Raw genomic sequence first — 19,582 nt, forward strand, 5'->3', positions numbered from 1 at the left:
CCCTCTCAGTCTGGGCCACCAAAAGTCCCTTGCGACTAATTCCACCGTTTTTTCCGTGCCAAAGTGCCCGGCCGTGGGTGCGTCGTGCAACTGCTGCAGTACCTTGGCGCGAAGTTCATCTCCCGGCACGTAGATGGCCCCTTTATGTAAGAGCAAGCCGTCCCGTATCTGGAACTCGTCGCTCTTCGCTGTGCCCTTGTGCACCTCGGCCATCTTCGCCTGCGCGAATGAGTCGTCCTGCAACGCCCGCCGCACCGCATCCAGGTCTACTGTGGCTGAAGCGCACGCCCACGCAGCTGGCGCGAAGATGTGCATGGCTGCCGCTGGCGTCGCCTCTTCGAGGTATTGCGGTTTTCGGGACAGTGCATCCGCCATGATGTTGGTGTCGCCTGGGACGTACTCTATTCGGAAATCGAAGTCAGCAAAGAACTCCGCCCAACGTATCTGCCTCTGGTTCAGGAACTTCGCCGTGCGCCAGTGCTCCAGATTCTTGTGGTCCGTGCAGACCTGCACCGTGTGCTTGGCGCCGATCAGGAAGTGTCTCCACGCCTTGAAGGCTGCATGAATGGCAAGCAACTACCTGTCCCAGATGGTGTAGTTCTGCTCCGACTTGCTGAGCTTTCTGGAGTAGAACGCTCCCGGCCTCCAGACCCCCTGTGGGTCCCTCTGCAGCAGGACAGCTCCCACTGCTCTATCGGACGCGTCTGTCTCTACCCGCATCGGTCTGCTGGGGTCGATATGCAGCAGTTGCTCTTCCGACGCGAAGAGACGCTTGAGTGCCTGAAAGGACTGCTCCGCCTGCTCCGTCCAGATGAATTTCTTTTTCTTGGAGCTTAGCGTGTCCGTAATAGCTGCCGTCTGCATCGCGAACCCTTTGATAAACTTGCGATAGAAGTTGGCGAAGCCGACAAACCGCTGGACCTCCTTCCGGTTGCGCGGGCTCTTCCAATCCAACACCGCTCGAACCTTGGCGCTGTCCATGGCTAGCCCCTTGTCCGACAACTTGTAACCCAAGAAATCCACCTCCGTCGTATCGAACTGGCACTTCTCCAGTTTGGCGTACAGTCTATGCTGCTGCAACCTCTCCAGCACCTCCCGAACATCCTGGTCATGCGCTTGCTGCGTCTCGGAGAATATCAGGATGTCATCCAGAAAGCAGACGCACTTCTTGTAGAGGAGTCCCGCCAACACATGATGCATGAAAGCTTGAAAACAGTGAGAACCGTTTTGCAATCCAAACGGCATCACTCTGTACTCGTAGGTTCCCAGAGGCGTGAACATGGCTGTCTTCCACTCATCGCCCTCCCTCATGCGGATGAGATTGTACGCCCCTCGCAGGTCCAACTTGGTAAACACGCGTCCCTTGCGCACCGTCGCCAGTAGGTCGTCAATCCTGGGCATGGGGAAATCAGAGGGCTTGGTCATCTTGTTCAAGAGGCGAAAATCCACCACCAGCCTTTTTTGGGGCGTGTCCTTCTTCTTCACAAAGAAAACAGGACTGCCCCCTACTGCCCTGGACTCCCGGATGAAACCGCGCTCCAAATTGTGATCTATGAACTGTTTGAGTTCCTGTAGTTCATCCTCCGACATGGAATACAGCCTCCCCTTCGGTAGCGTCGCCCCTGGTAGGAGGTCAATCTTGCAGTCATATTGCCTGTGCGGTGGTAACTTGTCTGCCTCCTTCTCGCAGAAGACCTCCAGAAAGTCTGCGTATTTGTGGGGGACTGCTTGCAACGTTCCCAACTGCAGTTGTGATTCCTCCTCCTCTCCCTCCTGTTCGGGCAGGATGCAGTGTTCTGCGCAGTAAGAGGAGCCGAAGATCAGCTGTCGCTGGTACCAAGCCAGTGTCGGACTGTGCCTGTCCAGCCAACTCATGCCCAACACAATGGGTGTGTCCGACAGGCGGGTGACGTTAAAACTGATGACTTCCCTGTGGTTGCCAAGGCGCATCACCATTGGCGGCGTTTGCTTCACCACCTGCCCCCCCAGCAACTCTCTACCATCCACTGTGACGACTTGCAGGGGCAGAGTGGCCGGTAATAGCTGTATAGCGTGCTGCTCCACAAAATCCTGTGCTATAAAGTCTGCGTTGCTTCCAGAATCCACAGAAAGCGGCACTTCGATAGTGACGCCATCGGGCAGCTGGAGAGATGCTGTGAGTTGCACTACTGGTTTGGGTGGGAGGGGGTCCGTGGGTTGCAAGATTGCTGGGGACTGCTTCAGTGATGCGTCTGGCTGGGCCCCAGTGCCTCTGTCTCCAGCCAGACATCGTCGTTTCCCTGCTGTTGTTCGCTGTGTTGCGTGGCCGCTTTCACCGTTGCGGAGGCTGCAGTGTGCTTGGAGCTCCTCTGGGGACACTCTTTCGCCAAGTGTTGAGAGCTGTCGCATATATAACACTTCCTGGTCCCTCTAGGAGGTTTAGTCTTGACTGCCGCCGGTGCAGGGGCTCTGGCAGCTGACTGAGCCCTGGCGCCTCCCACCTCCATAGGTTCCACTCCCCCTCCTGGCGGAGGTGTGGATTGCGCACGCGCAGCTTCCCTGGGAACGAAAGAGAAACTTCTCGCTGCTTCGCGCCCTCCACGTCCTTCGTCTCTGCACCATGGACGTTCTTCCAGCCTCACCCCCACAGTCAGCGCCCTTTGGACCACTTCCTGCGTGCTCCGGGGCCTCTCCCCCCTCGCAATTTCGTCTTTAACAGCACTGCTCAAACCTTCCCAGAAGAGGTCTCTGACTGGGGGCGAATCCCGGTCCCATTCTAAGGCACTGACCAGCGCAAAAAAGCGGGCGTGATACTGGCGTACGCTCGCCCTCCCTTGTTTCAGTCCATGAATCTCCCGTCGGGCAAGATCCACGTCAATGGTAGATAAAAAGCACGCATCCATCGCTTTGATAAAGGCATCTGCATTCTGAAGCGCCGGATCTTTATCCCTCCACAAATTGCGTAGCCACGCTTTCGCATCCCCATGCAAATGGGATAGTATAAACCCCACTTTCTCTTCCTCATCTCTAAAGTCTTTCGCTAGCAGTTGCAGTGCGCACATTACGTCTGCTCGAAAATTGGGGTACTGTTGTAAATTCCCATCGAAGTGAGCCACAAGCCCTCCTGCTCTCCGTGCCAACCCAACCCCCTCCGGTCTGGGTCCTGGCTGCCCCTGCTTAACCAAGGCTTCAAACCTGGCGTGGAGATCTCTGTAGGCGGCTGCTGCATCCTCCTCTCTTTTCTTGGATGCCTGTACCTCCGCGTTCAATTGGGTCACTGCCTGTTGCAGCGCTGAAATTTTCTCTGCTTCCGTCATCTCTGCCAACCGTTGTGAGCTCGCTCCCAAACACCAATTTCCTCCTCTCGCTGCTTCTGCCTCCGCTGCGAGGTATCAGGTGTCCGAAGCTTTAATGAGACGGGTCTTACTGTCAGGGCTGCCACTCAGTCCCAGCTCACATAGGACCACGCTAGCCAGCGTTCAGGTTAAAAGAGTCTTTATTGGATTACAGGTTGCATTTCCAAACTGCAATGTGCAGCCCTACTTCTTCTAGGTCAGACCGGCGAAGACCCGTCTGAGTCTCCGCCTCTAGCACACCAGCTTAATATCCTAGCCTTGCTCCACCTCCTGCGCCTTTCCTTCCGTCTCTGGGTCCTTCTGCCCCCCGGGGTCTCTTCTTTCCTACTCTCTTCTGACGCGGACCCCCCTGACCCTTCCGCCTCCTTGCGGCGGGCTTTGGGACCTGGCTCACTCTCTGGGCTGCTTACTGCGCCAGCTTCCGCTACATTTGAACTTGGCGCGCGCGCCCAACTCTCCACCTTCCTCTTGATCGTTTCGTCGCTCCCCGAGGTGGGCGTGACTACTCCTGACTCATGCTCTCCCTCCTTCTGAAAGCCTCCGGAACCCGATATCTGGTCCCCTTCCTCCCCTCTGCTCCCGGCTGGGTACGTGGGTCCCGATCTCCAACTGCTGCTCTCTGATCCCTCTCTGGACCCTTCTTCCTGGGGTGTCCCCCTGTTTTTCCCCCTTGCTCTGACCGCTGGCGCTCCCTTCTGGGAATCTTCGGACTCACTGGATAAGCTCGGCGATCTCGGTTCGTCATCCCCACTCATCTTTCCTTCGTATTCCTCCCCCTCGCTCTCCGTCTCCTCCCTTCTCTGCGTCTCTGCTCCTGAACCCCTGACACTAACGTTTATTGTGCTGTTTCCATGTTTACAGAACATAGTTCAATGAAAAGTAGCCATGTGCAAAGCACAGAATCCCTTTATTGCCTTTGAAGTGAAGGGCAATAATGTGCATGGATATGCACAAGCACCGATGGGACTGTACCTTGTGGAGGGGTTTGTTATTTTTAGTATCTGTAATTTTAGCTAACAAAGCTTCAGGCACCTCAGGTTCATTTTTTTAAAAAAAGGCCTCAGTCAAGAAAACAATGTGAACTGGGGAACTGCAGCCTGCTGCAATGTATATGCCACAAGTGCAGCCTTCCAGCAGTATCATTTTGCACTGAATTCCAGGCATACTGTTAATAATACAAGCCAGGTCTTGGGCCAGTCTTCATTTTGTGATTTGCCGGAATATATGGTGGTTTGGGTAAAAACATATTAATTATAAATTGCTCTCCTCATCTCCTTTCTTCTGTCTGGCTTAATATGAAGCTTACCTTTCCATTGAGCTCATGCACAGATTATTTTGATTTTTTTATACCCATTTTCAAATCTGTCCCCATTTTATGGATGAAGAGCAATAGCTACAAATTAGACTGATCAACATACAAAGGAATAAATTTAAATTCATCAGTTTCGGTGTTTACATTTTACCCCATTTTTATCAAACTAGGAACTTCTTTTAATATGCCATCCCATTCCTAACACAGATTCCAACTGAGATTATGGGATGGTACACACTCACATGTATGTAATTTAGTAATTCATCCCTCACAGTGCAGTCCTATATGTGCCTACTCAGAGGTAAGCCTCATTGAGTTATAGAGGACATATACTGCATTGTTTAAGATTCTTTGTGCAATTTTATTTTCATTTGCTTAAAGCCTAATTTTAATGTGGAGACATGAATGGGAGAAGTGGTACTTAGGTTAGATGTGAATGCAAAATAAGAGGGTGGGGGGGGAGAGAGAGACTGTTAGGGCAAGGATGGAGAATTTGAGGCTTTCCATATGCTGTTGGACTACAACTCCCATCATCCTTGGCCATTGGCCATGTTGGCTGGAGCTGATGGGAGCGTGAGTAAAGCAACACCTGGAGGTTCCTCATTCCTGAGTTAAGGTGAATTATCCCAATACAGGTCATACAAGAGGAAGAATGTGGCATGATTTAACCTAGTGGCAACACTGCTCTTGACATTACACTGATCCAAAACTGTTATTGCCTCAGCTACCTTCCCCATAATCAAGAACTGATCTGCACATTTTGTGTACAACCAACTTGTTTCACAACACAGGTCTACACTGCTAACCACCCAATGTGCAGCTGAATTGTGGGAAAGTGTAGGTAAAAATAGTTGGATCAAGTGAGCATAGGCAATCATGCCACAGATTGCTGGAGGAAGGGCAGGATAGAGAACTATAATAATAAAATATGTGGTAGCACAGACAACTGTATTAAGGGGAACCATTGTAGTAAGCTTTAGGCCTTTGTTGCCCTCTAGGTACTGACAGGCTACAACTCCCACCATTCCTGATCACTGATTATGCTGGCTGGAGGGCCACATTCCTCCTTTAAAGGCAAACTGAAGGTATGCAACAGAATGTTGACTTTTGCTCTATTTCCAAGCGCAGTTCAAATATCTGGTGCTTACCTGAAGGAATGCCTGATCCCAACCTACCTGTGCGCCAGTGGCGTAGCGTGGGTTGTCAGCACCCGGGGCAAGGCAAGTAATTTGCGCCGCCTAACCCGTGGATTTGCGCCCCCTAACCCTAACCCCCAGATGTTGCGCCCGGTGTGGCCGGCCCCCCCTGCATCCCCCACGCTACGGCACTGCTGTGCGCTCAGGTTGCCTATGGAAGCTACTATTTAGTTGCCTTACCATCTGAGAGAAAGTGCCCAGGTGTTTTGTGTGGGTTTTTTTACTGCAATGATGTAACTACTTGCCAAGCTACAAAGGATGTAAACAAGATTCCTCTGAACTTTGGCTGTACTGATAACGTTATATACTTCCAGTGAGCAAGCATTACCTCTGATGGATGGTGGCCTGATAAAGCCCCTGTTGGTGAGATGTCCTTTCGCAGCAGGAAAATGAAGGTTGGGAATAGCGGCATAGGCTTGAGGTGCATAGAATACTGGGGCTCCCAGGTAGGCTGCAGTAGGATCATATACGTGCCCAAATGTATAAGTATATTCTGGCATCACTGTTCCTCGCCCTCCTGTGCCTCTGGTGTATCTAACATAGCTGTCTTTGTCTACTGGCTTGGCTAATGTGACTTCAATGGGAGAGCCATCCACCACCTTTAAACAAAAAAAAAGACATGACAGAAAAATGAGGCATATCAATGCATGAATACACTCTCTAATACTGTGGCAGATATTAAACCTCTCACATCTCAGATATGATCTGGGATCACAGTATCTGAAGGGATGCTTCCTTCTGTATGGAGCTTCCTCTCATATGAGGTCACCCCTACAGGCCCTGCTGTTTCCCATCTAAGAGCCCTCATGTGGAAGGCTATTGAACATGTCTCCATATAACAGTGGGCCCATATAGGAGGATTATGATGTTTGAGAGCCTGTCATCACATGGGTTCATGGGCAGTCTCCATGCCAGTACCATGCATTCCTGGTGCTTTGGCTATGCCCACACAATTGCTCAGTGGGGAAGTGGCAGTCAAGTGGTATACGAATTGTAATCCGATGGTTGACTTTTGTTCTTTCCAGAGGGAGGGGAAATTGCATAATCAAAGGGGAACAGTTTGCACTGGTACTTGGCACAATTCTAGAACCATAAACAGGAAGCATGATTTTAGTCTTACTGCAATGGTGTCAAGATCCAAACCATAACAATGGAAGAAGTATCACAGATTTGAAAGACCAGTAAATAACTTTAGCGTAAACCAAAGCCATCCAGGTCAAACATGCACAACTCTGGCAAGCCTCTGCTAGCACTATAGTGTATTGGTGTGTACACACACACACACACACACACACACATTGTAAAATCTTATTTTGCCATATACATGCAGCTCTCTCTACATCCCTTTTAGCCAATACTAAATTAATCCAGCATTACCTTCCCATTTAACACTTTCATGGCTTCAACAGCATCTTCTCTGTTATTAAAGTGCACAAATGCATAGTCTCTGATTTTCTTTACCCGTTCCACTGACCCTGTAGAAAAGATTTGGAGGTTAGGTCAGCCTTGGATATTGCTACAGTAGAATGTGTCTGCTTGAGTTGTGTCCTTGGTCATTAATCTGCCATGCTAATATGATTTTTTTAAAAATAAAAAATTCTACAGTAAATAAATATTAGATCTGGGCATCGCAAACCATGGACCACTTATAGAAACTTACTTATGTGCCCAGTCTTGCTTATTTTTGTCTTTCGGTCTGCAGAAAGGTGCTCCTAAAATGGGTATGATGGACCTCTTGGCACATTGGCTTATCCACCTAGTAGGAAGCATCATGTTAACAGAAAGACACCCCCTCCACAAGTGCATGTGAAAAGTAGTTCTCAGACATGGTCTGATTTTATGTGTGGATGTCATCCTGATGTAATTAATTTAAGGAAGGTCAGGGTTTAACTTAAAAGCAAAATATTTCTACACTATCTCAAATTGTTAAAACATTTTTATGGTGAAGAAGTCCATAGTTAGAGAGGGGGATGTGGGTGGGTAGTGATGGGAAGGTTTGCAGTCCTTACTTAATCCTCACTACCTAATGTTCCAGATTTTTTTCTCGAGATTTGAAACCTGATTTTCTGGATGAGTGGGGACTGCCCAAGAACTCTTGCCCGAATCATCACTTTGCTGATAGATAAGAAGCAGAAGCGACTACCAGCAAAGTTCCTGTGTCTAATCTCAGTTACTTAAAGTTGAATGCACAACAATAGATGAACACACTGCACTGGGAAAATGGTAGAATGAGGTGCCATGGGTGGACATGTTTGGGCTGTGGTTTTGATTTCTGAACACTTGGGTATTTTACGTCTACTAAATTTGTTGTGAACCCCTCAGGGATAGAGGAAGAGTAAAAATCCAAAGGAACAGAACTGTAATATTGAATAAACACACATATAACTTCAGGAAAAATAAAGCTTAAAAAAATCCTCTCACAGAAGCTATATCTTTAGCTAAGTATGTAGACTTCTGAAGCTGAGTATAATTGCTTCTCTTATCACTCAGTTTTTATATAGTAGCTTTGGGCCTATAATGAGCCACTGGAGAATTTGTGTTCAGAGTTCTGCGCAATGGAATGGAAGTTTTACGCCTGTTAATTTCTGTTTTGATGGCCGATTATGCAATATTTTATTAAATTATTTCAGAGAGTACGGTCTGTTAAAAATGTTAATTGAGGTCCTGGGTTTGCAGAACCAAAAACAAAAAAGGGGGGAGGTGAGCTTTCTTCCAAGCATATGCAATTAAACAAATCTGGGTGTTAGTTGGTTTATGGAACAATCCTAACTTCTGGCAGCTGGCAGTCTACTTTAACAGAGTGGAGGAGCCACCAACAATGCCATAACTTGGTTACTTGCGCAGGTCAGAACACAAAAATAATCTGCATGCTGGTTATGCGGTGTGCCAGTCCCAAGTCTTGGTCTGACAATTCGATCATTATATCATTTCATCAAATATTTCTCCTAAGGATTTCAAAGTGCCATGCATGGTGTGTGTTTTATCCCCTCCAGTTTTATCCTCAGGTTTGGCTGAGAGATGGTGACTAGTGCAAGGTGAGCTTCATGCTTGGGTAGAGATTTGAATTGAGTCCCCTCTAATTTTAGTCTTGCTCTCCAACTGCTACACCACTGCCCCCTGACATTGCAATGAATGACATTGCCTTGCTCATGCCATCTTCTATGTGCTGGAAGGGTGGGAAATCTTTGGGGTGTAAGTCTTGAAGAATGAGCTTGCTGAGTTCTTGAAAGGGAATGCAATGCTGAATTCTATAAAAGTGAAATATTGCTCTTCAGAACATTCCGTGCTTGTTTTGAAACCTGAGCACTTAGTAACATCTTAGATTTCATACGATTTAAAGCAGTCAGTAGTCAAACTTCACACAAGTAGGAGAAAGCATATCTGTTTTCCTTTCAAATTTGCAGAGGATTGCCAATTTCTCCAATTAAAAATATCCATTCTGGGGGTTTTCTAGTTAATTCAACATCCTGAATGAAATAAATTTATTTTATTTTATTATATTTCCTAAATATATATTATAATAAAACATTTCCTATATATATATTTCCTAAATTATATTAGTATATTATATAGCATATGTAATCTAGTGTTTAGCTCTGGATCCACAAGAGGAAAGTGGAGAAGATATATTCACATAGTAGCGTGTAAATTGTGGTATTCTTTTTTCAATCCTAGATTTTTCATGGAAAATGCTTTGTTTCTTTCCTGATATTCCCACATAAAAAATATTTCCTTTTAGTACTTTTTAAAAACAGTTTATTGTTCTTGCATTAGTTTACCAACAAACTCTGAGCAACTCTGACCAAGCTGCCTTTTTAATTTTATTTACCTGGTTTAATATTGTTGAATTCTTTTTCAATTGTCTCTTCCGTGGTTGATAACATAAGATTTCGCACATAGAGGATTTTGACTGATGACATTGTATCTTCATCAACCTCAACCTCTGGCTCTGCCCAGTCTACAGCTATGGGGTGTCCCCATAATTGTATCCTTCCTGTGGAGTAATCAGAATTCCACAACTATGACAATAAATAAAATGAAAGATAATGGGATGAAGAAGTCCAATTAAGTCCTACTCAAGAACAGTTCATTGAAATCAAATACATTGGTTTCAATGTGTCTACTCTGAGTGTAACTTAGATACAACCCATTAAGTAGGTGATTTTGACAATACAGGTTTTCTCTGCTTAAAGTTATTGCTATAATGAATTTACACAATTGTAAAATGTGCTATTGATTGCACATAGATGAGAACACACAGGCTCTCATAGTTACTATTTGATTTCTTCATTGCTCAGGCGTGCACTGTGAGCGAAGCTTCACTTTGTGAAATAATCAGAACTGTGCTAACGCTTACCCTAAAATGCTAGCATATAATGTACTGAATCCTAGGGGAATTTTTCCACTATTCATGTTCAAATTATATATAAAAGAGGCAAAAATGATAGCTAAAAGCCAATAGGCATAAGGAATGGAGAAAAGGGAAGAGTGTAAGACATGCTAAAATCCCCTTTCTTTCCACATTACCTGGCAGCAGTTTCCGCCTTGCCATAGCTGCTGCCCGATGGCTTCCATATTCCACAAAAGCGAAACCACGATTCTTGGCTTTATCGGCAGCGCTGGGATATACAATGACATCAATGACACCATCTGTAACTTTCCTCATCTCTGCCAAAATTTCTTCCCTCCTCTTCGTTTTTGGGATTCCTCCTACAAATAAACGGCAGTTGTCTACACTGGCACAAACCCCTAGGAGTCGACCATTCCTGCATACAAACAACAGTTCCAGGTTTGTTTGTTTTTATGGTGAAACAGGCTTAGCTCTTTGTGAAATCTTGACCCATGATTACAGTTTAGAGCCAATGCTCTCATGTCAAACTTTCTGAATGGTGTAGTTAGTCAAGCAGAAGTCAAGTGAACCAGCCCTTAAAAATATAAAGCAGGCATAGGCAAACTCGCCCTCCAGATGTTTTGGAACTACAACTCCCATCACCCCTAGCTAACAGGACCAGTGGTCAGGGGTGATGGGAGTTGTAGTCCCAAAACATCTGGAGGGCTGAGTTTGCCTGTGCCTGCTATAAAGGGCTGCAGAATACCCAGTTTTCATTACTTAGCAATAAAATTCAGAGGTGTTTTTTTTTTAGAGGAGAAATGTTAAGAGTAGCCTAGAGAAGGGATAGTCAGTGTGGTTCTCTCTAGATTTTGCTCTGCTACAGGTCCCCTCATCCCTGACCATTGGCTATGCCGGTTGGGACTGATGAGAGCGGTAAAGCATCAGGTGAATATCACACTGGCTATCCCTGGGCTAGAGAATTTGCTCATGCAAGTAGTTCTCACCAAATATAATGATAATAACAAGATGAGGTTTCACATGCAACAAGCACTAGTTAACACATAATCAACAGATGTGTATTTATTCTGTGACAAGAATAGTAATAATTTCTTGTTGTAGTGGTAGTAATAGTAGTCATCTCTAGACACCAGCTATGCTTCTCAAAGTATCACTTTGTCAGTGGGGGAGCAACTCCTCTTGCACCCAAACTGGCCTTCTTGAACCCTCTTTTGCCACAAAGGCCACTTTCCTTCCATAACCTTCTTGCTTCTAGTTGGCAGCTGTGGAGTCTTAGGCATACAGACATGGCCCACAGGCTTTTCAGCTGCTGATTACTAACATGACCCTTTGTTCTGCTGCACATGGTTTTAGGCAAGGAGCACCTACTCCTGGTGTTAATCACTGTAGACAATACTAAGCTAAGCAGGCCAATAGTCTAACTTGATCTAAGGCAATTTCTTTAGTTTTTCCTTTTTTGTTTTTGTTTTAAAGAGCACAACTTTTATTGCATTTGTTGCATTATATTCAAATTGAGACCTGCTTTGCAGGTGTCAGCGAGATATGCAAAACTACTAAACAAACACTGCTTACCTAATTTCATAATTATTCAGTTGCCTGATTGCATTTTTGGCCTCCTGTTTGTTAGAAAATGTCACAAAAGCATATCCCCTGTTGTTTCCATTGAAGTCCATCATCATCCGCATTTCATAGATTTTTCCAATCTGCAAAAGCAAAAGCATGAACTTCCATAAACAAGCACAGAAAGGGAGCTTTTGTCTGCACTAGAGAACATCTCTGGACAAAGTTCTCTTGTTCTTGTGATTCTGTTTGTATTTCTGCTTCACTCTAGATTAGCTTGGCCATTGCCTTGACCATAAACCAGAGCACATTTTACTCAAGATTTGCTTTCTGACCCATGTACAAAGTCAAAATAAACAGAGGCAGCATGTATCGAAGTCCAGGCTGTGCTGAGCTGGTGCTGTTGGGCAGGTTAGCAAAGCAAATGACTTCAATTAACACCTTGATAACACCCTGTCTGAGCTCCTTTGTGCAGATAACACCATAAACTTGGGATGGGGGACACACATGTGAGTATCTATGTCTTGCAGGGTGCTCTGGCTTAGAGCAGCTCTCACACATTAGACAATAGCACACCCTATAGTACTTAGCTACTGTTTGGATTTGCCAGGTCTTGCCTTCACCCAAAGGGTTATCATGACTGGATCCCTTCCAGCCCTTATTTAAAGCCTGGGTACAGATACTGTACCACTAGCCAATTGTCCCTGCATATTGGTGGTGTGTCTCATGAGAGGGGAAGCATGGTTTGTGCACTCACTAAGAAGCACTACAAGGCACCAAAACAAGAAGGTGCTGGCATATGACGCAGGACTGTGTCTGTGCTAATGATGCCCTTAGTAGTCTTCACGGGCATTGCAACCACACTTCAAAATTTTGATGAACAATTCCAGTTCCAAAGACAGCAAAAACCAAAGCTCTGATAACAGCAGAAAAGACAATGCCCCATTGCACATGAAGATTTAGCTAGATACTCACGCAATGCAGTTTTCTTTTTCCACATCTTTAACAGCACTGTCATGGGCATACTTTTTTTTTGGCTAAGTAGGAAATGGGCTATGGTTGAGGACTTGTCATATTTACACCATCCACTCATTATTTGCCCCCCATACTTTGTCTCATCACAGAAGCCTTTGACCCTGTTGCCAAGGCTTGTTTCTCTAGGCGGTACTGTCACAGATAGTTTTACTGATGTTAATGGGAGCAATGATGTGAATAAAGGCTGTAAGAATGTTCTCTCAGGACACAGTTATAATAATTCATGTCTAAAGAGCTCACTTTGCCACATTCAGAGGTTTTATCACTCAGAACTAAGCTGCAAGAAAGTGATTATTATGGTGCTGAATATAAAAAATGGGACATAGATCCCAAAATGCAGGAATGATCCTATTGGAGGAAGATTTGTATTGTTTATTTTATCATGTTTGCTTCTTGTCCTTCTTCCAAGGAGTTCAAGAGAGTATATGGTGTATTCCCATGATATCACCACAAAAACTTGTGAAGTACATCTGGCAAGGGGGGCAGTTGCAAAAGAAGTCTGTGCTGCTGCACATTTAAGAGTTGTGCGGAAGAGGGAAATTTCACTTGCTGAAATTCCATCTTCTGTATGAATGCAGGCCACCTGGCCACCTGATTACTCACTGAGTTTCATATCTGAGCAGGAATTCAAATCCTGGCCTTTCCAGGCCCAAACTCTGTCCATTGCACTGTATGGGTGTCACTAGTATTGTCAATATCAGTGTTACAAACACTACAACCTAATTCAAGATACCAACTTTTCCTTGCTTCTCCTGATTCTGCACTTACATTTCAAGCAAGATACTGGGATACAGGTGGAGTAAGTGATGAAGTGATATGGTGGCTGTTGCTTGCTTGGCAGCCTTGAGCATGGATCATCCCAACTGCTCTGGCGCTCCCCATTTTAACCTATGGGTTTACATTGTGAATCTTAATATGAATTGATGTTTCCAAATGAACGTGCATTGGTTAACGCGGTATCTCAGCATAGCAAGCAATTGACTTGTTTAGGTATTTTATAAATGGGCTTTGAGAATACATAATCCAAAAGTTACAGAAGTTTGTCCGCTGCAAGAAAAAACAGCAATGAATCCTGCGGCACCTTTAAAGACATAACACATTTAATGTCTCAGGAGACGAGAGGAAGCAAGTGTCAACCTCATCAGATGCAAGTTACCAGACATATAAAATATGCTCAAAACATTTATATAAAGCAGTGGAAACTATTGTAAGTATTTGTGGTTGGTTCCAGCTACTTTGGTGAAGGGCTATCTGGATCTGAATTAGCATTTCAAAATTCCCGTAACTGGAAATGAAAATAGCACCATATGCTCCATAATTACATTCAGTTAAAAAATTCTCTTTCCATTTTATATATCTCACTAACAACACTTACAAGTGGCATAGACAAGGCTAAAAAGTATTCTTAGTATCACTTGCAAAATCATTCTTAGGCATTGCATACACAAAGTCCTCCTGATACTATATACTTAGCTTTCTGTGGCTTGCACCCTGGAAGCTAGAAGCTGACTTGGGAATTGTATTTGCAAATTAGCGACCTCCAGTAAGTACTTAAAACCACACAGGGTCATATGAAAATTATTAGAATTGTGTTTTGTTCAGAATTGCATCATAAGAATATAAGAAAGGCCCTGGTGGATGAGGTCAAAGGCCCATCTAGTCCCCCATTCTGTTCCAACTAGATGACCGTGGGAAACCTGCAGTCTAAGAAGCTCAAAGCAATATCTTGGCCTTAAAAGAATCACTCAACAACTTAGGTTGAAAGGTAGGACTTATGTGAGACCACCTAGTTATCGCTATGGCCAACCAGAGATTTGACCCTGGGCTTTAGACACAGAAGGCTAATGCTTGAGCCACTGTGGCACACTGGCAGTTTCCCATATGGCAGTGTTCTTCCTACTGGAGACATTCTCAGAGTAGGAAACATGCCTGTCCTATTATGTGTGAAGAGCTGCACGAGTCTTTTCTATTTTACCACCCTGATTCTGCTGAGAGGTTCAGGATTACTGCTGTTTGCAGTCAAATTCCTAGAATATGAATATGTGTGTGTGTAAGTGAATAAAATCTGCCCCGGTTTAAATCATTACTTTTTCACATAACGGTATGAGTTCATCTTCAAAGAGGTCACGGGGTAATTTTCCAATGAAAATCTCACAGCCTCTTTCTGGTGGTGGTCCATCCCAGCCTGGTGGCGGCCCTCCATATTTCCTTTGGCCATTTTCCTGAATTGAAGAGAACAAAAGATGTTGTGAAAACTGGCTTAATTCTTCTCAAGACTGCATATCTTTTTATACACACCAGAAGGTTTTCTTTGCCTGGTCATAACTTTTGTCTGTTCTTGCATCTTGGCTTTCATTAGATGTATCTTAGAAAAATTGGGAGTTTTAGTCCAAAACAGTTGGAGGGGACCCAGTTCAAGACTTCAGCCAAGTCAATATATTTGGTGCCCCCCCCCAAAGCAACACTGTCCCATAGCCCACTTGAGATTGTGGGACCAGGACAGACTTGAGAGGGTAGAATATACAGATAGTAGGATTTGTATGGTTGCAGTGGACTTTTGTTTTGCCAATTAAATTGCTTACACTGTAGTGCTTGACTGTAGAGCTATCATGTGAAGCTGTCAGTGCATGCAAATGCTGCCCTCACCATGCAAACGCTGCTTCCTTCCTTTTTCATTCCAGTTGTGGGAATGTGAACCCTCTGGAAGACCACACCCTCCTGAAGGAGGTTGCATGGCTGCTGTATAAGCCAGATCACATGGGTTTTTTTTTTTTTTTGCATTCTGTATCTGGAATACCATCAGGCGCACCATAGGTAGGAATCAAATGTCCCATTGCATGCAGCACTGTACCTTATAACAGAATAATGTTAATATTTTTGCAATACACATTGTGGGTGGGAAGGGAGAGACAGATTTAAGCACTAAGTTCTGAAAGTCATTGATCGAACTTTAGCTAGGGTCCTTAATTTACCTTTAAATTAGCAGTCCCAAAGGAGAAATAATTTGACAGGGAAACTCCTACCTGAATCAAACTATATCCCGTGCGCTGCATTAATGTGCGGAGGGTAGCTTCTTTCTGTGTGCCGGCCAATCCATCCCCGGATTTTTGATTTGATTCCATTGTGAGTGATTATCACCAAAAAATCAGGTTAATTAGGGGTGCTCACTGTAATCAAATTTGAGATAAATTAAGCAGATTAATATTTTTGAAAAAGAAAGCACCACAATATGGGTGGGGATACTGTACACGAATCATTCATAAGAATTAGAAAACAAAAGTAGAAGATCCAACACCTGAACAAAGCAAAGAGAATCAAGGGGGGACTTTGTAGATTTCTCAGGCAAGAAATATATAGCAGGCCTCACTACAAAGTGAACTATAAAGGCTATTTTATTTTGAAGATTTATAAAACACTTCACATCCACAAGCAACCCAAGTGGTCTATGATAAGGTGAAATACATAAGACACAGACTCAATAAACTAAAAACAATACAACAATTTCTACAATGTACAGTTAATATTGTATAACATGACTGGGTCATGTTTCAGAAAAGCCTTCTTCAGGTAATGGTTGTGTTTAGGGAATGTGTGATTTCAGGTAGTAGGCTTTGAGAGAAGTTGTATTTAATAAGAGAACAAAAAGTCCCGTCCCCCCCATGATCAAGTTCAGTGAACTGCCATGAATGTGTGGGCATGTTTCTCAATCATATCAGTAACACACACACACACACACACACACACACACACACACACACACACGTCATTAACCAGATGATTTGTGTTACTTGCGTCATTGAGGGGCAATGGTGGCTGTTGTAGGCACCTGGCTCACTTTCCCTTAATGGGCCATATTTTCAGTTAACAACCCAGCATAGCATTTAACACTGAGGGGGTGGTGGTGGTGGAATATCCCATTGGTGCCCCCTGGGATGTTTATTTCCTTAAATTGTGGCATCATGTATAGTTAGGCCCTAACTTTATCTAAGGCCTTGAGTTTATCTAAATGTGCCTAATGAGCACAATTTTAAAAATGTGAGCTGAATCAGTTTGTGGGGGGCAAGGAGGCTGATAATTAATGGGCTGAGAGCAGGTGTGGAGAAGAAATTTAAGGCTTTCCTCCCTTGGTGTTGGTCTTTTGAAGTTAGTGTTTCGTGTCAATGGGAGATTTCACCCATAGCAAATACTGGAGGGATTTCCCTCTGGATCACAACACAAGAGGATGAGGTTAAATTCACCTGCCATGCCTTCTCTGGTCTTTTAATTTTCAGCTCCCTCAACCTGCTGTTGCAATTTGCATTAAAAAGCAACAGCACATGTAGAGAAGTGCCTTTTAGCCCTAACAGAAGCAGTGTGTGGATTTAAGGCAAACTATTATCACTGCAGATGGTGACAGCAGCCACAAAATTAAAAGACGCCTGCTTCTTGGAAGCAAAGCAATGACAAACCTAGACAGCATCTTAAAAAGTAGAGATATCACCTTGCCAACAAAGGTCCATATAGTAAAAGCTATGGTTTTCCCAGTAGTGATGTATGGAAGTGAATGCTGGACCATAAAGAAGGCTGATCGCCGAAGAATTGATGCTTTTGAATTATGGTGCTGGAGGAGACTCTTGAGAGTCCCATGGACTGCAAGAAGATCAAACCTATCCATTCTTAAGGAACTCAGCCCTGAGTGCTCAGTGGAAGGACAGATCGTGAAGCTGATGCTCCAATACTTTGGCCACCTCATGAGAAGAGAAGACTCCTTGGAAAAGACCCTGATGTTGGGAAAGATGGAGGGCACAAGGAGAAGGGGATGACAGAGGACGAGATGGTTGGGTAGTGTTCTCGAAGCTACCAGCATGAGTTTGACCAAACTGCGGGAGTCAGTGGAAGACAGAAGTGCCTGGCGTGCTCTGGTCCATGGGGTCACGAAGAATTGGACATGACTAAATGACTAAACAACAACAACAACAATTATCGCCCCTTCTCTTTTCATTACTACTTGCTGAAGTTTTGTATATATGGAGCTCCTTCCTCTTGTAATGCTCCTGCCAACCTAACAGTTCGAAAGCATGTCAAAGTGCAAGTAGATAAATAGGTACCGCTCTGGCGGGAAGGTAAACGGCGTTTCCCTGCGCTGCTCTGGTTCGCCAGAAGCGGCTTAGTCATGCTGACCACATGGCACGGAAGCTGTATGCCGGCTCCCTCAGCCAATAAAGCGAGATGAGCGCCGCAACCCCAGAGTTGGTCATGACTAGACCTAATGGTCAGGGGTCCCTTTACCTTTACCCCTTGTAATATAATAATGAAAGTTTCACCACTTCACATATCCTGCTTGTGTGACAGTGGTTGGTGATTTTAAACCAACGTGAAAACTGATGGTTTGCTTTGCTTTGTCAGTTTGAGATCTGTACGTACCTTGAGTAAATGATGATGGCTTTGTGACTTTATGTAAACAATGCTGTTGGAATGAAACCTGTACAAAGAAACTCAAATTTTAGGAGCTTGTTTATATTTGGATAGTAAATGGGTATGGGACTGCATCCTAATTACAGCAGAAAATCGAAGTTTTAATTTGGGGGAGAGAATCTACATTAAGTAATGCTCAAGTTAGCACCAATGACTGGTGGATAATATTTATTTATTGCATTCTATCCCACTTTTTTCTCCAAGGAGCTTAAGGTGGTGTACATGGTTCTCTTCCTCCACACTTAATCTCTACAACAACTCTGTGAGGATGGTTAGGCTGAGAGGCAGTAACTGGCCTAAGACCACCCAGCTTCATGGCCATATTTAGCCTGTAACAGCTTTGCAAACTATAGTAGCTTCCAGAATTTAGCAGACACCATCTTAGTAGTAGTAAGATGAATCTGAAAACAATAACACTCAACTTGGAAAGCCACTACCATCAAAGGATAATTTAAAATGTTTAAACTAGGTAAATAAGTTTGACATACCTCTCGACTGTCTCAGTCTGTTTTTGCAAGATCACAGAGGCCCGCAAATGCACAAGATTGCAGAGTCCCAAAGTGCACTTTTCTGGGCTCTGTGATCTCATGTGGGTCCTGTGACTCACGTGGGAACATGGCTGGGAAGATGTGTGTCCCGGTTTTTGGCCTAAACATGCTGGAGGATATGTTTTGATAGGTAAGAGTGAAATGAGATGTAACAGGGCAGATACATGGATTTATGTATGTATCTGCCCCTTTCACATATAAAACGGGGGAATGGGAATGTGTGAAGTGTTGTGATACCAGAAGCAAGCCTGGATTGGAGGAAACAAATGTTTGAAGTCATAGAACACAGTGGGTGGTAGTCAGCTAAGTTTTACTTAGTGTGGCCCTACTGAAATTAATGGACCCAACTTAGTCAAGTACATTGATTTCAATGGGTCTGCTCTGAATAACAGTTGGCTGAATACCACCTAGTGAAGTATAAGTGTCTGGGATGTGTTGTGGGGGGGTTAGCTACCCTCACCCATTCACTTTTTTACTCCCCCCCAAAATGTGCAGGCACACCCATTAATACATATGGCTGCCCCATTCATATCTAGTTTTAAGCCTTTGTTATCAAAGTTACTTCCCTGCTTTAACAGGGGAATTTAACAATTTTTAATTGTTGTTTGATTGTGAAGTACTGTCTGAAGTTGCATTACCATTTCACATTTACAGTATCTCACTTCTTCTAAGGTGGCTTCTGTTAAACACTGGAAGCTGCCAATGTTTGCAAAATTGTTATAGGGTGGATATTATTCACTATCAGATTGCTTTTAAGACTCTAATTTCCTTAGTATTTTGTAGCTCAGAAT

General features: G+C 44.4%; 1 protein-coding gene across 5 annotated transcripts in view; it reads left to right on the forward strand.

The window, feature by feature from the left end:
• Positions 1–19,582, forward strand: part of PRKG1 (protein kinase cGMP-dependent 1) — a 698,816-nt gene that overhangs the window by 30,907 nt on the left and 648,327 nt on the right. For 3 of the 5 annotated variants that reach the window (XM_081189595.1, XM_081189596.1, XM_081189594.1), the window contains exon 1: positions 10,372–10,632. The exons of the other annotated variants lie outside the window; for them this stretch is intronic. In XM_081189595.1, the coding sequence (XP_081045721.1) occupies positions 10,475–10,632 (158 nt within the window). In that variant the 5' untranslated portion in view covers positions 10,372–10,474. Of the gene's footprint in view, positions 1–10,371; positions 10,633–19,582 lie in introns of those variants that run through there. 5 annotated transcript variants of the gene reach the window in all.

The sequence above is a fragment of the Podarcis bocagei genome, assembly GCF_964188305.1.
Source record: "Podarcis bocagei genome assembly, chromosome: 4".
Taxonomy (NCBI): Eukaryota; Metazoa; Chordata; class Lepidosauria; order Squamata; family Lacertidae; genus Podarcis; species Podarcis bocagei.